We start from the raw sequence: 23,786 nt of genomic DNA on the forward strand, positions 1-23,786 counted from the left end.
TTACATAATTGCTTCTTCGATGTACAGTTTGAACGGTAGCGGCGAAAGACTACGTCCCCGTCTTACGCTCTGTTTAATCCGAGCGCTTCACGCTTGGTCGCCCACTCTTATTATTCACTTTTGGCGCTTGTGCATATTGTATATTACCCGTCTCTCCCTATAGCTTACCCCTATCTTTCTCAGAATTTCGACCATCTTGCACAATTTGACATCATCGAACGCTCTTTCGAAGTCGACAAATCCTATGTATAGCTCACTGTATAAATTTACAAAATTAATGTACGTACACCAGAGCGTTCAATGATTGGAGGGAGTGTGGGAACGCCGCGGTAGGCCTCACCACCGCTAGCAGATGAGTTCGTCGCTATGGAAAACCCGAGGGACAAATAGGGTTGGCTGACGCAAAGCGGAGCTGCAGACCAGCGACTGCAGTGACTTCAGACAGCATACAAATGGAGTTGTTCTGGCTAATTGTGAGAACAGGAACTCTGGCCAATACGTGAAAACACTCAAGACGTTTAAGGCACGTCTGCAGCGAGTAAGTCGATCAATTACAACTGTGGATGTTCTTTTATTCCGCAACAATGCAGGCTCTCACATCATTTAGTTCTTGCCTCACCCGCCATAGTGCCTGATCGCACAGTCTTCGAAGATCTCTAGATACAAGCAAACACCGTCCGAACAGGGCCGAATAGTGCCGACCTGCCGCAGTGTGATCCTCAGCCCTTTAATCGTCACCAGTTGCCGGTACAGAGCGGCATGCAGTAAGCAAACCACTTTCACTCAGTTTTCGTGACCGATGTCACTACTTCTCATGCCACTACTTTTCAGTCAAGTATCTCCTCTGTTGGCCACACAAAGGCTGAGTCCACGCCACTTGCCAACAGCTCTCGGCAGACGCGGACTGTGACCCATCCAAGTGTTAGCCAAGCCCGACAGTTCGTAACTTTGTTGATTTGACGGGAACCGGAGTTAGCACTGCAACAAGGCCGTCGAAAATGCAAATACCTTGAAAAATTCCGCGTGCCAATGGCTGAGGAAGCAGATCCATGATTTTTACCACACACATATACATGGTCTTGTTTCAAAGAAGAAACACCTGTGGAGAAAAGTGGTGATTCCACAAATAAATGATAAATAAATCGTGAATGTTGTTTGGAAATTTGTGGTAAGTTCCTATGGGACCAAACTGCTGAGGTCATCGGTCCTTAGGCTTACTCACTACTTTTTTTTTTATTCTTTCGGCATATACAAGGCAAATATTACAGTGTCATTACAATCCACCAGGAAATTACAACACTACACAATGCTACTTATAGTTTTGAGCCAATCTATGGCTAGATCAGGCAAGTGATGTATGTCCTTCAGTTCACCACTAAATCCTACCACTTCACACACCAGTAGGTGGTCCATTGTCTGGATTTCATCACATTCACACACGGGACTCTCCGCAAGTCCCCACTTATTCATTACATGTTTGCTTCGCCCACGCTTGTTCTAAGGCGATTTAAGGCAACCCAGAGCTTCCGAGGGAGAACAAAACCATTTATCTTCTTGCTGGGGTCATCGATAAGCTTTTGGTTCTTATGTGTCCCTTTGCGCCATGATTCCCCCCAGGCTAGCTTTGGGTCGAAGTCTTGTAATTCCCTGCCAATCTTCCAAAAGGGGGACCTAGATTTTAGCCTGTTGATGGGTGATAAGTCTTGGTGTATAGGGAGTTCTGGATTGTGTACGATCTTCCTATATATTCTTGAGGTCGCCATGGAGCGCCTTATATCAGGGGGTTCTATGTTGGCAAGGACTGGGAGCCAGTCACATGGGGTAGCCCTAAGTGTGCCTGAGATAATTCTCATCGTCTCTTTCAATTGGGTGTCTATCTACATGCGCGCTTTTCGCCCAGACTGGTGAACAATATTCAGCCACGCTGTACACGAGGGCTAATGCTGACGTCCTTAGTGTATTAGCTCCGCACCCCCATGATGTTCCGGCCAGTTTAGACATAATGGCATTTCGAGATTTTATGTTTGGTGTCTTCCAGATGGGAGCTAAACATTAGTGTACGGTCTAATTTTACTCCCAGATATTTGGGCTTATGTCTGATATGCCGGTCATTCAGGGAAAGCTGTAGTTTCCCGCTTGAAGCTCTGTTATTAAGGTGCATTATGGCACTGGTCGTTTTATTGGGGTTGGGATGCAAATGCCACTTAAGGTAGTAGGTGTTCAGCGCTTCAAGATACGCATTCAATGTTTTTTAAAGATCTTTGAAATCTTTTGCTTTGGTATGCGATGGCCAGATCATCCGCATACGCAAATTTACGCGACCTGGTGCTCGGCATATCAGATATGTATACTTAATCTAACTTACAAACTAACTTTCGCTAAGGACAACACACACACCCATTCCCAAGGGAGGGCTCGAACCTCTGACGGGGGTAGCTGCACGAACCGTGGCAAAGCGCCCAGACCGTGGGGCTACCCCGTCGTGAATGTTGTAGCTGTCATTGTATCTATAAGTTTGAACTCATGATTCTGGAATGCTGATGTTCAGTTCAGTACCTGCTTCAGATATCTATGCAGGGGCACCCCTTGCAGGAATCAGAAGCTGTATTTATGGATCGAACACCAGCTTATGATACGGTTAATCATAGAATAGTTCTTATGAAGCTCTACAGTGCCACTAGAGACTACCCGGTAACCTTTTTCATAAGGAATCTCTCTGAAAATAGAAGATTTTTTGTTGGTTACCAGGGCAAGAGAAGCAGATGGAGATCACTAAAAAACGGATTGCACCAGGGAAGTGTGCTTGCTCCAGCTTTGTTTAACATCTACACAAATGGTCAACCACTACCTGAAGAAACACAGAGCTTCATCTATGCAGATTATTGTACTATCACAGCCCAAGCCCACTGCTTTGAAACTGTTGAAGAGAAACTGTCCAAAGCACTGAGAAAACTGTCAGCTTACTACAGGAAAAACCAGTTGAGACCAAATCCTAGAAAAACACAGACTTGCTCTTTCCATCGTAAAAACCGGCAGGCAGCTAGAGCCCTCAATATCACCTGGGAAGAAACATTTCTAGAACACTGTACGTATCCCAAATACCTAGGGATCACCCTTGACAGTGCATTAACATATACACTCCTGGAAATGGAAAAAAGAACACATTGACACCGGTGTGTCAGACCCACCATACTTGCTCCGGACACTGCGAGAGGGCTGTACAAGCAATGATCATACGCACGGCACAGCGGACACACCCGGAACCGCGGTGTTGGCCGTCGAATGGCGCTAGCTGCGCAGCATTTGTGCACCACCGCCGTCAGTGTCAGCCAGTTTGCCGTGGCATACGGAGCTCCATCGCAGTCTTTAACACTGGTAGCATGCCGCGACAGCGTGGACGTGAACCGTATGTGCAGTTGACGGACTTTGAGCGAGGGCGTATAGTGGGCATGCGGGAGGCCGGGTGGACGTACCGCCGTATTGCTCAACACGTGGGGCCTGAGGTCTCCACAGTACATCGATGTTGTCGCCAGTGGTCGGCGGAAGGTGCACGTGCCCGTCGACCTGGGACCGGACCGCAGCGACGCACGGATGCACGCCAAGACCGTAGGATCCTACGCAGTGCCGTAGGGGACCGCACCGCCACTTCCCAGCAAATTAGGGACGCTGTTGCTCCTGGGGTATCGGCGAGGACCATTCGCAACCGTCTCCATGAATCTGGGCTACGGTCCCGCACACCGTTAGGCCGTCTTCCGCTCACGCCCCAACATCGTGCAGCCCGCCTCCAGTGGTGTCGCGACAGGCGTGAATGGAGGGACGAATGGAGACGTGTCGTCTTCAGCGATGAGAGTCGCTTCTGCCTTGGTGCCAATGATGGTCGTATGCGTGTTTGGCGCCGTGCAGGTGAGCGCCACAATCAGGACTGCATACGACCGAGGCACACAGGGCCAACACCCGGCATCATGGTGTGGGGAGCGATCTCCTACACTGGCCGTACACCACTGGTGATCGTCGAGGGGACACTGAATAGTGCACGGTACATCCAAACCGTCATCGAACCCATCGTTCTACCATTCCTAGACCGGCAAGGGAACTTGCTGTTCCAACAGGACAATGCACGTCCGCATGTATCCCGTGCCACCCAACGTGCTCTAGAAGGTGTAAGTCAACTACCCTGGCCAGCAAGATCTCCGGATCTGTCCCCCATTGAGCATGTTTGGGACTGGATGAAGCGTCGTCTCACGCGGTCTGCACGTCCAGCACGAACGCTGGTCCAACTGAGGCGCCAGGTGGAAATGGCATGGCAAGCCGTTCCACAGGACTACATCCAGCATCTCTACGATCGTCTCCATGGGAGAATAGCAGCCTGCATTGCTGCGAAAGGTGGATATACACTGTACTAGTGCCGACATTGTGCATGCTCTGTTGCCTGTGTCTATGTGCCTGTGGTTCTGTCAGTGTGATCATGTGATGTATCTGACCCCAGGAATGTGTCAATAAAGTTTCCCCTTCCTGGGACAATGAATTCACGGTGTTCTTATTTCAATTTCCAGGAGTGTAAAAGGCAATGCCTAAATACCAAGCAAAAAGTGGCAGCCAGGAAAAATATCATCAGAAAGCTAACAGGCACAACGTGGGCAGCACACGCCAACACTGTGAGAACCTCTTCCCTTGCGCTGTGTTACTCTGCCGGAGAATACTCAAGCCCAGTGTGGTTCAGTTCTTGCCATGCCAAAACAGTAGATCTCGCTCTTAATGATACTTGTCGTATCATCACCGGGTGCCGAAGCCTACTCCTCTGGATAAACTGTACGGCTTCTCGGGAAATACAACCCCCATCATCCGCCGAGAGGAAGTAGCAAGATGTGAGAAGAAAAAAATCAGAAACGTCTGATGCTCACCCCCTATATGGCTATCAACCATCAAACCCATGACTAAAGTCCAGGAAGACCATCCGCAGATCTACCGAGGCTCTATTTGGGGCACCGCAGCAATGCCGCATCGAACTATGGCGTGCAAAGCTTACCAGTAATGTGGGATGGATTACAACAAGCGAAAGACTACCACCCGGCTACACAGAGAATTGGAGTACAAGGAGATCCCTCAACAGACAACGCTCGGGTGTCACGAAATGTAAGAGCAATCTGACTAAATGGGGTTTCCTAGAGGAGCCACCACTGAGTGAGTGTGGAGCAACGCAGACGATCTTCCAGCTGCTCCAGTATACCCAACGTCCGGCAACATGCAGAACAGAAGACCTGCTACATGCAACGCCAAATGCAATAGAGGTCGCTAACTTCTTCGCTGCAAAAGTGTAAATAATTGTCTTGTAAATACATATATACACACGACGTGTAACTATTGTACATTATTTTTTACATCGTAAATGCTTCTGACACGAATAAATAAATAAATAATATATATAAGGGATTTACTTTTCTTGTACGATAAAAATAATAAAATAGGTAACGTTACGTCATGACTGGCCCTCGTAACTATAAAGAGGAGTAAGTTGGAGCGGTACTCACATCGAACCCTGAGGAAGACGGGGCGGCTGGCGGTCTCGCCGCGTTCGTTGGCGGCGACGCAGGTGTAGCTGCCGGCGTGGTGTCGTGTGACGCCCTGCAGCACCAGGCTGTCCGTGCTGAGGATCACGCCCGCTGACATGTTCTGCACCACCGGCGCGCCCTGCACCACACACGCAACACGCACGCCTCGTTACACACAAGTGCGCGCCGTTACCAGGATACATGTGGAGCCACGGGGGGTTAGGCGCTTGTTATTCAGGGAAAGATAGGATAGTAGTGGACACGGAAGCATTTTATTTAATTATTCGATAGAAAGTGGTCAAAATAAATGTTGCACGTTTCTTTCTTGTCAGTAATGCACATAATACGAGGTGTGTAAGAAAAGTAATGAAACTGGCAAAACTGCGAGCGACCTGGCAACGCTCAATTGTTCTGTTTGTGCAGACTGTTTTGTTCATTCCTTCCAGAAGATCAGACCGAGTTTCCGCTCCATAAACCCATAACGCGATTTTTGAGAGCGCCATCAGTGAAGTTATGTATTTGTTGAGTGAAAATGGAACAGCGGAATTTAGAGCACCGTTTTCCATCACGTTTCATGTTAAACGTGGGGAATTTGAGAGTGCAACCTTTCAAAAGTTCAAACAGGCCTTTGGGGAACATTTCTCATCAATGGGAGAAGTTTTTCGGCGGCGCAAATAATTTTTGAGTGGCCGAAAACACGATCAAGGTGGACATCACCCAGGAGGACCTTGAAATTAAAAGACGAAGCTGGTTCGATTTTTTAACAGTACGGGTATCCTGCATAAAGAATTTCTTCTTCCATGACAAACTGGAAACCAAGTAATTTACAAAGATGTCCTTGGAAGGCACAGGAAACGGTGAATCGAGTGAGACCGGACATTTCAGATAAGTGGATGGTGCATCAAGACAATGCCCCATGTCACACGACCACTTCCATCACAGAATTTATCATCTTAAAAGGCATTCCTATTCTTGTACAGTCCCCCCCCCCCCTCGAATCCCTACTCACCTGATCTCTGTCCTCGCAACTTTTTTCTCTTCCTTAAATTGAAGCATGTCTTAAAAGGATGTCAGTCAATTTTGGGCTCTCGAGAATATTCAAAAGAATGTGAAAACATGGAAAAGGCTCTACCAGTTGAGGCATTCCGGCGTTGCTACCGAGAGTGGGAACAGCAACTCCTCCAAAGTATAGCTGCCGAAGTGAACTACTTTGAGGGGGATATTATTGCTGTTTGAAAAAAAAAGTTGATAGGTAAATGATTAGTCTCATTACTTTTCTCATACATAGGAAATAAAACTGATTTTTCCTGTTGGGTTCAGTCATAAGAAAACAAATATACAGAATATAAACGCACTTCCACTTGATAAACACAATCAAAAAAAGAAGAAAAGAACACCTTACGAAGGTTTCGCTGCAAGAACTGCAGTTTCCTCTCACTAACATATTGCATGACACTTTGTTTATAAACCTATTGGCCCGAGTTGTGGCTGGAGACGCTTTTGAATGCGATTGGGTGTACTCGTTACGAAATTGTCGAGGTAAGCTCGGGTGATTCAGTCCTACTCCTCTACAGCGACCTCTTTGATGCCGTGTATGGTCTCTGATGTGACAGGACAATTTCAAACCGCTCCTTGTAGCATGCTCTGTACATTATCGATGCAGTGAAGATCAGGAGAATATGGAAGTCATTCCATCCAGTTGGTGTTATGCTCCATTTTGAAGGTGTTGTGTCTAGGAATCCAGTATGCTCGGTTCACTACACCAACAAACAACTCTTATTAATGAGTTTTATTACAAAAGACAATTACAATTACTTAACTTGGATATGTGTCGCAAGCAAAGGGCGACATAAAAAATCAGTCTTCTTCAGACTAGACGAACAAGAGTCTGTGCTACATCGAGATAGCTAACGAAGTGGCTAACGCTGAAGCTGCTATCGAAGTGGGCTGCCACCATTCGGGCTTAGCGCTTATCCTCTTCACATAGGGGCAACTGCTGTCACGTTCTCATCCAGGAGGGAGGACGGTCAGTTTACGATTGGCTGACTTCTTATCAAGTGAACAATACTATGTTACTTTGCTTAACAGAATTACGAAACTTGATTTTCGAAAATTGTTAGAGAAGTATTTTTCTCAAAATCTTTTAAAGGTCATGATCGCAAATAAAAACATATTAAATGACGACTAGTTGCAGCTGTTCACACAAGCATCTTCAGATCTGCAATAATAAGCGTACAGAAAACTGCTTTAGGATATCACTGAGTGAACAGATTGCAGGATCATGTGAACAATTCATTAACATATCAGTTATGAAATCACGTGTATGAAAAAGTAATTTCGCTGCCGAAAGGCTTTGTTACGACCGTAAAAGATTATAAATTTCAACCTGTCCATAAGTCCATCTTAGTTTGTCAAAGAGGTCATAGTTTCTGCAGCTTCATCGTCTTGTGAAAGTATTTGTTGTTCAAAAGAGGAATTACTAGAAGCCTATACCCGTCTGTTCTCGTCGTCAGCGGACTACCGATAGATGAAATTCGAGAATAACGGTTCTCATTTCCAAAATGATACACTTGTTCCTTTCCATCATCAAATAAGGTTTGCGTCATCACACACTTGATGTGCTGCACCCACACAGTGATGTGGTCCAAAAGTACGCCTGATAAGGGAGGTGAGCGGTGAATCTGAAGATACATTTCCGCAAACCACAAGGGGAGGAAGAGCCCTGACGAGTCTTTGGATTCCAGTTAGCTTCATTAACAGTGTGCGTTGAACTTTTCTTTTTTTACTTTCTTCGCGGAAGAAACCATTAATACAAAAAATAAGTCAACATATCCTTCTCCATTAACTTTTGAAAGCGTAATTTCACGGTGTACAGGTTGCTTCACAAACCCTTCTCGAACTCACGTGCTTCTTTCAAGATCGTGATCAATGCAAAACTTAAATAATTTGATTCTCTCCAATAGTTGGTTCATAGCCTTTGTTCGTCCTTCTTTTCAGTAACCTTGACCTAACACATACACACACACACACACACACACACACACACACACACACACACACACACACACACACAAGCAGTCAACAGCATCTCTAAGAATGTTTACTGTTCATCAAACCGTCCACATTTTCAGAATTTTCACTGTTATAACGTCGCTTATACTAACACCGCCACAACGACACTGAATAGCCCAGGTAAATCTGTACTATGGAGCATATTAAGGCACCAGTATCTCACTGAAAGCACAGTGTATTCGTCAGATCATAATGTACGTCTCACGGTTGTCAACCTTCACACTGCCAGACTCGAAAAAGTAGCAGCGGAAGCCCCCCTTACTTAAAAGCACAAGCACTAGTGACGACCGAAATTAAAACTTTGCTTCTACTTCTAGCCGTCGACTTCAGTTTACGTAACTGTCGTTTTAGTTGCGCCATCGAAATCTCACTGTAGTTAAACTGTGAATTTTTAGTGAAAAGATATTTGTATTTTAGCTAGATAGAGGAAAAGTGTTTTACTTAATTTGGTTTCATTCTATTAATCCAAAATCATAACAACAATGTAGATAAGGTGTTTCATTAACCTACAGAAGCAGAAGCTATTCATACAGTTTTAGAAGGCAGCTGGGTACTTACGTCATGCAGCCACGCTATCCTGTGCTCCTTGGGGTTGGCGCGGATGGAACACTCGAAGTAGACGTCGTCGTTCTCCTTGATGTCGTCAGGATTCAGGGAGTTCCCCAGCTGCAGCCTCACCACTGGCGCATCTGACAGAGTGGGAAAAGCAGAGAGACAGTGGAAAGGACCAGTTCAAACAAGGTTTTACAGAATGAGATTTTCACTCTGCAGCGGAGTGTGCGCTGATATGTAACTTCCTGGCGGATTAAAACTGTGTACCGGACCGAGACTCCAACTCGGGACCTTTGCCTTCGCGGGCAAGTGCTCACCAGGAAGTTTCATATCAGCGCACACACCACTGTAGAGTGAAAATCTCATTCTGGAAACATCCTCCAGGATGTGGTTAAGCCATGTCTCCGCAATACCCTTTCTCACAGGAGTGCTAGTTCTGCAACGTTCGCAGAAGAGCTTCTGTGAAGTTTGGAATGTAGGGGACGAGATACTGGCAGAGGTAGAGCTGTAAGGACGGGGTGTGAGTCGTGCTTGGGTAGCTCGGATGGTAGAGCACTTGCCCGCGAAAGGCAAAGGTTCCGAGTTGGAGTCTCTGTCCGGTACACAGTTTTAATCTGACAGGAAGTTTCAAGGTTTTACAGTTAAACGACTTTTAGCAATTCCGGAATGAAATGAAGATCGTGTATGGATTACAACTTACTTAAAACGTTCAATTTGATTCAAAGGCAGTTCCTATGAGCAGGTTATTAAAGCATCATGAACGGTTGAATGGAAATATGACGCGTCGAATCATGCAGGAGAGATACTGTGTCTCGAACAAACGCGAAAAAGGAGTAGGTTTTTTCGGGACACCAAGTTTTATTTCTTCTTCACAGACCATTATCATCAGGTATGCATACTATCATTATTTTCTCACGCCTTTCATTCGCCCTTATCCTCCATCGCCAAATCCCGCTACATGCTTCATTAAGCTTTGCAGGTAATCTTCCAACATTCCATGGATACATCCAAACTTCTTTAGCTGTTGATCTTGGACGTATTTGCCAGATGCTTTAGAACAAATTTTTTCCAAATGACTCTCTTTCAGATCCTTTCGCTGGTACTCTTCTTTTCCGTTTCCCTCATATTTTCTACATTCTGGAACTGACGTTACTCATTTCCCGAGAGTGGCTGCCTTTGTTCAATGTCACTACCTTTACCGCCTCAGTATCTCTTTGTTGTCGAAAGGGGTTCAGCTGACTGCATTACAAAGACGGCCCGTTGCCTCTTCTATTTCCCTAATTACTTTTTCCACTCACTCATATGTACTGATTACACACCCCAAATACTTACATTTATAAATCTCTCGTAGTTTATTATTATTATTTTTGTTTAGTGGAACCCTGCATTCGGAAGGACGACGGTTCGAACCCGTCTCTGGCAATCCAGATGAAGGTTTCCCATGTTATCCTCAAGCCCCAGTGGTAGCCCCAGTTCCCGTCAGTTCACCGAAGTTAAGCGCTGTTGGGCTTGGCTAGAACTTGGATGGATGACCGACTGGCCTGCCGAGTACTGTTGGCAACCGAGGTGCACTCAGGGCTTGTGAGGCAGATTGAGGAGCTACTTGAAGGAGAAGTAGCGGCTCCGGTCACGAAATCTGAGAACCGCGGAAGAACGGTGTGCTGGCCACATGTCCATCCATGTCCGCATCCAGTGACACCAATAGGCTGAGGATGAAGCGGCGGTGGGTCAGTACCGTTGAGTCGACACCTGTTCGGAATAGTAGTAGTAGTGATATTCTCAAATCGGTCAAGGCACACACCGGGATCGTCCCATTGAAAGGACACGGCCGATTTCCTTCCACATAGTCGAAAAATTCCGACCTTGTTTGCGTTTCTAGTGGCCTCACTTCATAATTTGCGATTATCAGTTTCTTTAGTTTTCTATCATATGCCCTCACTATGCAGTCAAGATATCCTGCAACAAGCAGGGGACTGAGGCGACAGCCTCCTTGACCTGTAATGTACTCAGCAGACAACAAACATGTTTTAATTGTTTAGTGTTCAAATGTGCATCAAGTCTCCGTATAGATCTACATAAAGTCTGACTAGCGACACTTCAAGAAATTCCATATAAGAGTTCTCGGAACCCTGTTGGATAACTGCTTCATATTCAGAAATGAGGAATTATTTTTCTTTAGAAATTTTTTATTGGCTACCCACTAAATACGAGATCTTGGAGGCCTACAGATGAGTAAGTGCCACTCTTTCCTCTAACTGTATTGGTAATTACATAAATGGTATAAGGCAAGAAAACTGCGTGAATGATTACTACAGCTTTGTTTTACGCCGTTTCTGTAAAAGAATGTGATACATTTGTTGATTTTAAACGCAGGATGTACTACCATAGGCACAAGGGCGCCAGTGCTCTGGGGCAAGAGAGGGATGTGTGTCCTCCACCCCCCGCCCCTATTCAGTAACTCTCATGGAAAGAAAATGATTTAAAAGTTGATGTTGCGCAGGTTTTTTACAGGTTCGAAAGGGAAACTTTTTTATGGCCACTTAAAAGTCGCCATTCGTCCTGCAGAATATTACAAGTTCTTCATATCTCAATGTCTAACATCTCCACCTCCCCTATAAACTACCTTATTTGTGCCCTTGCGCAATCAACCTCGTCGTTTCAGAAAAAGAGTAAGTGAGCTGCGCTGAAATAACTGGAGGGCGCGCACAGGACAGCCAATAAGGTAGGTTCTGGGGAATGGCGGATGAACTGATGTAGCAGACAATTCACAGTAAAAACAGTTATCACTGGTAAACGTAATCATAATGAATGTGATTATCGCCGAAATCAGGACGGTGGATGTTTGAAAAATGTCAGCTGGGCCTGAATGAATGTATTGATCCCGCAGATAGGAGGACAATATGGGTAAGAAGCAAAATTAGTGACAAGAAAGCTTTACAGCCTGACCATAAGGACAGTTCACTAGTGATAACGGTCGTCTATTTGTTTCCCTAAATAGGTATAATGTAATATTAAGATTAGAACAGTGGAAAAAATGATACCACTGGAACAGGGTGAAGGAGCACTTCGACCATGAATGATATTATCGTTATAAATCTACTACATGGTTAGAGTAAGATCTATAATAATTTACATTCATTTATATGTCACGTACGCATTTTACTCGAAGCCTTACATCGAAGCCCCAACACATTTAAACAACTGCTTTGCCACCAAGTTTTGCATGTCTTCCCCCAAATGTCACCTATTTCTAAAGTTCCAATAAAATATTTAATTTATTCCTCTTGTTTCTTTCTAATTATTGAAATCAGACTTTAACCTTTACTTTCACAATTGAATTTGGAACTTCTTCGGCTTTTTTTTTATTTCACAGTTCCTACAGCTGCTTCTCCGTTGGGTTGGGTTTCTTGTTTCTGTCCCGCTTTTAATTGCTCGTACTTCCCAATGCATCAATGGCGACCAAAGATTTCCAGCGTAAGAAATCACGCTCGGTGTGCCAACGGCCTTGCCAAGAGAGGCGGAGAAGCGGACAGAGGTTCAAGGCATTCTCTCGCACTTGGATTGGAAAACTGCCTCGAAGAGACGGAAGAATCAGCAATCATCAACGGCATTAGGATGCAAAAGGCAATGGAAACCTCTACATTACAGATGTTGTAATGTCTCTTGCAGCGGTCTCTCCGCGATATTTTCAGAAATTTTATAAATTATATAACTCAGTACATATCTCGAAATATCTCTTCTTATCTTACCAATTATCAATGCAAAGTAATTTGAAGCCCAATTATTCCTTGGAGCGTCCATTTACTCCATGGAATAGCTTCTCTGCTATCTATGTTTTCTCTTAGGGAAAAGAGTGAAGGAATGCTTGCCGATTAGTCGTGAAAGAAGGAGGATGTATATGTATGTATTGTTGAGCTAGTCGCCATCTTGATGAGATTCTGTATGAGAAGGAATTTAATACATGAACTAAACTAAAGTAAGTGTGTTCGCGTATTATTTAACTGATTATTATTGACAGTGTCTGCTTACTACGCTGTGTTGCACAGGATCAGTAGGGAACGTCTGATTTACACTGGACGCACCTGCCGTTTTGTATGCTTCAGATATTCAGTTACTTCAAATAAATAGGCTAACACGGTCTTACCAGCAGATCTCCGGTCTTCCCCAGGTGATCACCGAAAGTTAATAATTATTACAAATGTTTCCAGGAGATCGACTGACAATTTTCGTCGCATCGAGACTTCGGAATTGCTTCACTGCTTTATGGAATTTAAGTTAAGCTCAATTTAATCAGGATAGAACAGTATCGGTGTGAATGTGATAAGCCTGCTTTGTGAATGAAAATTCCCTTAGCATACGCATGTTTTTACTATCCTGATCAGTGAAGCTAAATCAGGCCGTTGAGAGAGAGGTTTTTTAAATTTTAGGTTCCACAAAAATTAGTAAAATATGTAACATGTATTCCCAGCACATGTGGCCTATATTTCAAAACAGTTTATGATCATCCCTCCATTGGCAAAAGATGCCGGACTAGTCCCGCATTCGTATCTCCGGGAGGGGACAGCCAAAAGAGAGGTAACCACGAGAAAAATAATGAATAACTGACGATAGGGTAGGGTTCTGCGGTCGGCGTGTGCAGTGTCAGAAGTTTGAACATAGTAGGGAAGAGAGAAAATCTGGAATGGGAGATAAGAAGGTTCAGTCTAGATATGACGGGGGCAATGAAGTGAAGACGAGAATTTCTACTCCGTCGAGTATGAGGTAATGTCGACAACAGCAGCAGATGTAATAACGGCAGTAGGATTCGTTGTGAATAGGATGGTATGGCAGAGAGCGAGTTAGCGTTCACTGCTCAGTGATAGATTTGCTGTCATCAGAATCGACAGCGAACAAACAGTATTTTAGGTGTACGTGACGACGCTGCAAGCAAAGGATGAAGAGAGAGATGAAAATCTAACAGTCACAGAAGAGTAGACTGGAGTTGCAGGGGAAGGACTAGAAGAAATATGTAGGGAGACTAAGGCGCTTGGAAGCAGGAATGAGAGAGGACAAAGACTAATGGAGTTGTGCAATAAATTTCAGCTACCAGTAGCAAATATGCAGGCGAATACTCTGTGCAAGAATCGCAGGAGAGAAGGTATACTTGGAAAAGTCCTGGCGTTACGGGAAAATTCCACTTAGATTACATCATGGTCAGGCTGAGATACTGAAATCGGATATTTGATTTTATGGCGGACCAACATGTAGACATAGACTCAGATCAAAATTTTGTAATGATAAAGAATGGAGTGAAGTTTAAGAGATTACTCAGGAAGAATCAATGCGGAAATACGTGGGATACGGACGTACAAAGAAATGAAGAGATAGGCTTGAGGTTCTCTGAGGCTTAAATTACCATAATAATGAATAACGTAGTGGGCAGTTCAGTTAAGGAGAAATGCATCTTACTGAAACGGGCGCACTGAGAATTTGGAAAGAGAATCATACGTACAAGGAAGGTAAATGCGAAGGAACCATGGTTACCGGCAGAAATACTTCATGTGTTCGGCGAAAGACGGAAGTAACAGCAAATGTTCAGGGAAGCTCATAAATACACTCCAACAAGTCACCTGAGAGAGAAAAAAAATAGGAAGTGCTGGGAAACTAAAGCGAAATGGCCACATGAGAAAAGTGAAGAACTCGGAAGACTGCCTCAGACATAAAAATGCCAAAACAACTTTCGGTGTAATTAGAAACAAGGGCGACGACATTAAGATCCAACGGTAATTCCACTCTTAAATACAGAAGAGAGATTGGATGGGTGGAAAGCGTACATTGAAAGTCTCAGAGAGGGAAGACTTGTGTGATGACGCGATAGAAGAAGGAACAGTCAAAATTTAGAAGAGCTCTGGACTACTTTTATTCAAATAAGGCAGAAGGGATAGATAAAATTGAATCAGAATTTGGAAAATTTGTTCGTGTGTATGATTTATGAGTCTGGCGATATACCATCTTACTTTCGGAAAAATATCATCCACACTGTTCACAAGTTTGCAGAAGTCGATAAATTCGAGAATTATCCCACAGTCTGCTTAACAGTTCAAGCACCCAAGTAGTTGGCAAGAGAAATATACAGAATAATGGAAAAGAAAATTGAGGATATATATACAGGGTGAGTCACCTAATGTTACCACTGGATATATTTCGTAAACCACATCAAATACCGACGAACCGATTCCACAGACCGCACGTGAGGAGAGGGGCTAGTGTAGTTGGTTAATACAAACCATAAAAAAATGCACGGAAGTATGTTTTTTAACACAAACCTACAATTTTTTAAATGTAACCCCGTTAGTTTTGTTAGCACATCTGAACATATAAACAAATATGTAATCAGTGTCGTTTGTTGCATTGTAAAATGTTAATTACATCCGGAGATATTGTAACCTAAAGTTGACGCTTGAGTACCACTCCTCCGCTGTTTGATCGTATCGGAGAGCACCGAATTACGTAGGGATCCAAAGGGAACGGTGATGGACCTTAGATACAGAAGAGACTGGAACAGCACATTACGTCCACATGGTAACACCTTTTTATTGGTCGTTTTCACTGACGCACATGTACATTACCACGAGGGGTGAGGTACACGTACACACGTGGTTTCCGTTTTCAATTACGGAGTGGAATAGAGTGTGCCCTGACATGTCAGGCCAATAGATGTTCAATGTGGTGGCCATCATTTGCTGCACACAATTGCAATCTCTGGCGTAATGAATGTCGTACACGCCGCAGTACATCTGGTGTAATGTCGCCGCAGGCTGCCACAATACGTTGTTTCATATCCTCTGGGGCTGTAGGCACATCACGGTACACATTCTCCTTTAACGTACCCCACAGAAAGAAGTCCAGAGGTGTAAGATCAGGAGAACGGGCTGGCCAATTTATGCGTCCTCCACGTCCTATGAAACGCCCGTCGAACATCCTGTCAAGGGTCAGCCTAGTGTTAATTGCGGAATGTGCAGGTGCACCATCATGCTGATACCACATACAGCGACGCGTTTCCAGTGGGACGTCGATCAGTTTAGCTTTAGGAAAGGTAAAGGCACCAGAGAGGCAGTTCTGAAATCGCGGTTGGTAGTGGAAACTACACTGAAGTAAAATCTAGATACGCTCGTAGGATCTACTGATCTAGAAAAAGCGTTCGGTAATGTAAAATGATGCAAGCTATTCGTAATTCTGACCAAACCAGGGGTAAGCAAAAGGGAAAGACAGGCAATGGTGCAATATGTACGCAACGCAAGGGGGAACATAAGACTAGAAGGCAACGAAGTGATTGGATTAAGAAGGGTGTAAGCCAGGGATGTAATACTTTGGTCCTAGAGTTCAATCTATTCATCGAAGAAGCAATGACGGAAATGAAAGACAGGTTCAAGAGTGGGATTAAAATAAGAGGTTTAAAGATATCAATGATAAGATTCGCTGATGACATAACTATCCTTAGTGAATGTAAGGAAAAGTTAGAGGATGTGTTATATTGAGTGAACAGTGTGATGATAACAGAATATGGATTGACGGTAAAGCGAAGAAAGAAGAAAGTATTTGGGAGTAGTAGAAATGATAACAGCGAGAAACTGAACATCAGAACTGAGGATCACAAAGTAGACGTAGCTAAGGATCTCTCCTACCAAGGTAGCACTGGCAAAAAGAGCATTCCTGAATATGAGAAGTCTAGCAATATCAAATATGAGCCTTCGGAACACAAGAGAAACGTACCATTTGAGATGTGGTTCTAGGATGGAGCGTTGACATTTAGATTGACTGACAATGTAAGAAATGAATTCTCCGCAGAATTCGAGAGAAAAGGAAAATGTGGAGAACAGTAACAAGAAGAAGAGGCAGGATGATAGGACATGTGTTAAAACATCTGGAAATGACTTCCATGGTGCTAGAGAGAGCTGTAGAGGGTAAAATTTGTAGGGTAAGGTAGATGGTGGAATTTATAAACTAAATGACAGAGGAAGTATGTTGTAATTGCTACTCTGAGATGAAAAGGTTAGCACTGGGGAGAAAATCATTGTAGGCTGCATCAAACCAATCATAAGACTGATGAAAGACAGACAAAAAAAGAATCCTGTTCGTGATTCGTGTACCAGCTCAGTTATGACGAGCTTTTGGTTACCAGGATCGTTAATTGCTCACTGATATTCCAGGATGTAATGTGCTGTGAACAATGCGAGTCTAATTTTGTTTTGCTCTTGGTACACTGAATCACGGTTCTCTCTGCCTTATCAGTATTTTTCAAAGTGGTGGTGGCATCAGGGTGAAAATTGCTCCTCTTTGCACGGTTGTAGATTTCTCTGCAAATCCTATTCATTGTTCTCACTAACGCTGTTTTCCTCTGTTGTAGGTTCTTGGCAATCTGAATGGATCTGAAGTTGTCACGTTCCTTCCTTGGTTTATTAATGGCTCCATGAGGTGAAGAACGACATATTGCCCCAAGGGCTAGTTGTTTGGTCGGCCTTCCACCTTACTAACGTTCGAAAAAGCATTTTAAACGTGTTGGATTTCACGTCTGCAGCTGTCTAAAGCTTGAGTCCGTATTTGAAAAGTTCCTTTTACAGAACCTGAGTGCACCTGCACTTTGCTTTGCTCGGAAATAACGGCACACCAGTTGTAATTTTTTCACCTTGGCGGTAACAATGGAGGCAGTTTGAAACCAACTTTGTCGAAATTTCAGAAATAAGAACGAACTTCTCAGTAGGAATAAGTTGAGTTTCGGATGACTTGTCATAGAAGCAGAGAACTCTGGTAAGTTCGCTGAATGTGTCTCCTGTCTTTTTATCCCCTATGAAATGAAGCACCCGAGGTACGTGACAAAAGATTATCTTGGAAAACACGTGTAGTACAAATAGCACCTCTGACATACATGATTCCAATCATTGTCAACGATATGGTGTTTCTCATTTCATTCTGAGCATTTTATTCTGTGCGTTCTTTAGTTTCATCAAAAAAGAGTCAGAATGCACTGAAGGCGGATTCTTCCACTCGGTGATAGGTATGCGCAGTGCGCCATCCTCTCCCTTTCAGGACGCTCAAAGCAGTCCAGGTGACAGCACTATAGCCAATGTCCATCCGTTCCATCTCCAGCTATCATTTTCACTGCTACTCAAGTTTATTCTTGGGACAACCGTGAAAAGAACTGAAACAGGGTCATATATACTAACTCCTTCCCAGTTACCTTATTTCATCCTCAGTCTTCTTCGGCAGAAAATCACCGCTTGAATCCGGTAACATTTTCATATTCAGTTTCTGAGTCACCCAGAAAACACGAAATCTTTTCATTAGTGTGACCATGCTGGCGTGACGCGACTGAAAACGATTGTTAAAGGCATAAACCGCTATCTAAGACAAGCATGGGCAACTTTTGGTGACCCATGTACTTGACTCAATTACTTCAGCTCACAGGCTGGCTCGCCACGTAGCGTGACAGCAGCTCTCCCGAGGCTATAACTTATGATTATGGGGTAATGCACCGATATGAATGGCACCCATTTTCCAGCATGCCACGTCAACAATTTGAGCTTCAAAACACTCTATTTTGAGGATGCATTCATTTCATGTTCACCTCGTCCTCAGTCCGCGGCTCGTGGTCTAGCGGTAGCGTTCTCTGCCTCGAGGTGACTGGGTGTTGTGTTTTTCATCATCATTTCATCCTCATTCACTTGCAAGTCGCCACGAGGGGTCTCCCAGCCACCAATGCCATACGCGCATTATTATTATTATTATTATTATTACCTCGTCCTCAGATGATTTCATTTATTTACACGTCGGAAACATTGCTTGTACGATTCTGTACAACAGCTGCCTGAAAAAATCCCGTTGTAGAATTGTGCAACGCCGTTAGCAATGAAACAATGTCAAAGATAAAAAAAATGTAAACATCTCAAGATGGAATGCCAGTCATCTTCAAATGTTATCATGGAAGAACAAATGCCTTTAAAAGCTAGTGGTTGCAGCAAATTCATTAGTTTTACATTCAGTTTTAACAGCTGCATTGTTGTAATGCATCCTCAGAGGACATGGATCATTTACTAATATTAATTGCGGAAATAATAGAAAAAATACGGCAATGAGACATGAAATCTCAGTCGACAAGCAGTTAGGAATAAATTTATCATATCTTGGCCACAGGTAGGTTATTAAAGTGTTTAAATTTTAATGTGTTACATCCAGAAACAGTATTATCATGCATTTTTTTTCAAATATTTGTCCAAAAACACTTCTAATGATTCATCTCATAGTATTGGTTTGTTTTTGTAACACTGAATAAATTGAGTCATTTTTTGATCATTTTAAAAGTTCAAAAATCTACATCGCCTGCACTTAGCAGTTATCCGCTGCGTTACACAGAAGGCAAACTAGAATAACGCTAGCGACAGAGTGCTGAATATTCGAAATTGAGCCACGCGCAGTGCGACCGCCTCGCCCTCTCCAACGAATTTCTTCCGCCGGCCGGATTCAAACCAATTGCGAGTCGAGTCCGGCCCGTGGATCACCGGTCGCCCGTACGTGACTTAACAGATGAAATGATAACAGCTGCAACACACTATGGAAACCTTCTCGATAATACATATGTCGTCTTTGGATTGTTGAGCAAAATATTGCAACTCAAGTAAGTTTGTAAACATAATGACAACAATGTACGAGTACTAAAAGGCAGTTACGCCAGGATTCACTTGATCGTTCCGGCTGTTCTAAGTATAGGAATGAAATTTTGTAAAATCGGAAAGTTCAGCAAACTGCAGTAGACTACTGTTAAAAGTAGAAGAAATGAGGAAAAGTCACTAGTCTCGTGGAAATACGTTAAAAACTTACTTCTTTATTGCGCCAATAAAAGTTGAAATGTTAATTTTGTAACATTTCACTGTTATAACTTTAACATGTACGATTCAAACTTTTCAGATGCAAGAAAGATGTTTTGAGTGACTGAAGTACGAAGGTATGCAATTACACCTGCGGAAAAATTCGCTAGAGAAAATCAACAAGATATTCATTTAAAATTTTTGCAGATAATAAAATCTAGACGACCAACGTTAGAGAGGGTTGTCTTAAGGAAACGTTCATCTAAATGCCATGTCATTAAGACTGACATTACAAAGAGAGAAGTGAGTAAGAAACAATTTGGTAATCCGTAAGCTGTAAGCTACAAGCATGTTGTGCGATTGTGTAATCTGTCAGGGAGAATTCCCGGAATACGGATGGGAGTTGAATTAATATTGGAATAACAGCTAGGTGAAAAGTTCCTTTAGCTGCAGAAATATATTCAGTCTTCCCCAGTACGCATTACTACGGCAAAACGATAAAAAAACGAAGGCTTGCTCAAAAGTAATGCCTCAGATTTTTTTATGTGAAAACTCTTAAAGCTTTTTAAATAAAACGAACGTTTCATAGTGAAACATTGACCTAAAATGAGTGAGCAAGTAGCGTTAACATTGTTCTTTTGTTATGTCTTGCATAAAACATATCGTCCTAGCACACCATAACAGATGGCGGTTGAAAAATACACTTCACAGGGTGTTTTCACACAATACGATCAATGCCGTTGTAAATATTACCCGAGTATGACAAAAATGCAATAGAATGTAAACCAAGATTAGAATTTTATGTCCTGTCGACAATGAGGTCATTAGAAACGGACAACTAGTTAGGAGTATAGCAGTATGAGGAACGAAATCGGTCATGCCTTTTCTGAAGGAACCACCCTGGCGTTTACGTTAAGCGCCTTCGGGAGGTCACGGATAATCCTCAACTGGCTGGCCGGACGAGAATTTCAAGAGCCGTTCGGTAACCTCTGTAGCATGTCGCCCCGTTAAAAAGGGAGAAAGTACTGTATGCTTAAGCACCACCTCATTACTCTCATCAGCCTCCCGATTCACATTTGGTCGCTAGAGCATCGTGTAACATTCGCGATCCTTTAATGAGATATTTCTGCGTCCGATACTGATAGAATAACGGCGGTAAAGACGTCGCGTCTTTTCTAGCGCTGAAGCCCACCTCTTACTTCGATTTGTGACGAAGGCCTCGTATTTTTAGTATGTAAAAAACCGTGGCTTGGATGAAATTTGAAAGGGGGGGGGGGTTGCAGGGGATGGATCACTCTGAAAAGTATCTGTTGCTAGTTATTGAGTTGATATGTTATCAACGAAAGGATAACGTTCTACGAGTCGGGGCGTGGAATGTCAGAAGCTTGAACGTGGTAGGGAAACTAGAAAATCTGAAAAGGGAAATTCAAAGGCTCAATCTAGATATAGTAGGGGTCAGTGAAGTGAAGTGGAAAGAAGACAAGGATTTCTGCTCAGATGAGTATCGGCTAATATCAACAGCAGCAGAAAATGGAATAACAGGTGCAGGATTCGTTATGAATAGGAAGGTAGGGCAGAGGGTGTGTTACTGTGAACAGTTCAGTGACCGGGTTGTTCTAATCAGAATCGACAGCAGACCAACACCGACAACGATAGTTCAGGTATACATGCCAACGTCGCAAGCTGAAGATTAACAGATAGAGAAAGTGTATGAGGATATTGAAAGGGTAATGCAGTATGTAAAGGGGGACGAAAATCTAATAGTCATGGGCGACTGGAATGCAGTTGTAGGGGAAGGAGTAGAAGAAAAGGTTACAGGAGAATATGGGCTTGGGACAAGGAATGAAAGAGGAGAAAGACTAATGGAGTTCTGTAACAAGTTTCAGCTAGTAATAGCGAATACCCTGTTCAAGAATCACAAGCGGAGGAGGTATACTTGGAAAAGGCCAGGAGATACGGGAAGATTTCAATTAGATTACATCATGGTCAGACAGAGATTCCGAAATCAGATACTTGATTGTAAGGCGTACCCAGGAGCCGATATAGACTCAGATCACAATATAGTAGTGATGAAGAGTAGGCTGAAGTTCAAGACATTAGTCAGGAAGAATAAATACGCAAAGAAGTGGGATACGGAAGTACTAAGGAATGACGAGATACGTTTGAAGTTCTCTAACGCTATAGATACAGCAATAAGGAATAGCGCAGTATGCAGTACAGTTGAAGAGGAATGGACATCTCTAAAAAGGGCCATCACAAAAGTTGGGAAGGAAAACATAGGTACAAAGAAGGTAGCTGCGAATAAACCATGGGTAACAGAAGAAATACTTCAGTTGATTGATGAAAGGAGGAAGTACAAACATGTTCCGGGAAAATCAGGAATACATAAATACAAGTCGCTGAGGAATGAAATAAATAGGAAGTGCAGGGAAGCTAAGACGAAATGGCTGCAGGAAAAATGTGAAGACATCGAAAAAGATATGATTGTCGGAAGGACAGACTCAGCATACAGGAAAGTGAAAACAACATTTGGTGACATTAAAAGCACGGTCGTAACATTAAGAGTGCAACGGGAATTCCACTGTTAAATGCAGAGGAGAGAGCAGATAGGTGGAAAGAATACATTGAAAGCCTGTATGAGGGTGAAGATTTGTCTGATGTGATAGAAGAAGAAACTGGAGTCGATTTAGAAGAGATAGGGGATCCAGTATTAGAATCGAAATTTAAAAGAGCTTTGGAGGACTTACGGTCAAATAAGGCCGAAAGGATAGATAACATTCCATCAGAATTTCTAAAATCATTGGGGGAAGTGGCAACAAAACGACTATTCACGTTGGTGTGTAGAATATATGAGTCTGGTGACATACCATCTGACTTTCGGAAAAGCATCATCCACACAATTCCGAAGACGGCAAGAGCTGACAAGTGCGAGAATTATCGCACAATCAGCTTAACAGCTCATGCATCGAAGCTGCTTACAAGAATAATATACAGAAGAATGGAAAAGAAAATTGAGAATGCGCTAGGTGACGATCAGTTTGGCTTTAGGAAAAGTAAAGGGACGAGAGAGGCAATTCTGACGTTACGGCTAATAATGGAAGCAAGGCTAAAGAAAAATCAAGACACTTTCATAGGATTTGTCGACCAGGAAAAAGCGTTCGACAATAGAAAATGGTGCAAGCTGTTCGAGATTCTGAAAAAAGTAGGGGTAAGCTATAGGGAGAGACGGGTCATATTCAATATGTACAACAACCAAGAGGGAATAATAAGAGTGGACGATCAAGAACGAAGTGCTCGTATTAAGAAGGGTGTAAGACAAGGCTGTAGGCTTTCGCCCCTACTCTTCAATCTGTACATCGAGGAAGCAATGATGGAAATAAGAGAAAGGTTCAGGAGTGGAATTAAAATACAAGGGGAAAGGATATCAATGGTACGATTCGCTGATGACATTGCTATCCTGAGTGAAAGTGAAGAAGAATTAAATGATCTGCTGAACGGAATGAACAGTCTAATGAGTACACGGTATGGTTTGAGAGTAAATCGGAGAAAGACGAAGGTAATGAGAAGTAGTAGAAATGAGAACAGCGAGAAACTTAACATCAGGATTGATAGTCACGATGTCAATGAAGTTAAGGAATTCTGCTACCTAGGCAGTAAAATAACCAATGACGGACGGAGCAAGGAGTACATCAAAAGCAGACTCGCTAAGGAAAAAAAGGCATTTCTGGCCATTAGAAGTCTACTAATATCAAATACCGGCCTTAATTTGAGG

At 43.2% G+C, this 23,786-nt stretch overlaps 1 protein-coding gene across 1 annotated transcript in view; it reads right to left on the reverse strand.

Annotated features, from left to right (window-relative positions):
• Positions 1-23,786, reverse strand: part of LOC126260324 (hemicentin-2-like) — a 432,251-nt gene that overhangs the window by 159,181 nt on the left and 249,284 nt on the right. The window contains exons 7-8 of the mRNA XM_049957649.1: positions 9,180-9,310; positions 5,529-5,688 (exon numbers count right to left, since the gene is read on the reverse strand). Of these exons, the coding sequence (XP_049813606.1) occupies positions 5,529-5,688; positions 9,180-9,310 (291 nt within the window). The remainder of the gene's footprint in view (positions 1-5,528; positions 5,689-9,179; positions 9,311-23,786) is intronic.

Source organism: Schistocerca nitens, chromosome 5 (assembly GCF_023898315.1).
Source record: "Schistocerca nitens isolate TAMUIC-IGC-003100 chromosome 5, iqSchNite1.1, whole genome shotgun sequence".
In the NCBI taxonomy this organism is placed as follows: Eukaryota; Metazoa; Arthropoda; class Insecta; order Orthoptera; family Acrididae; genus Schistocerca; species Schistocerca nitens.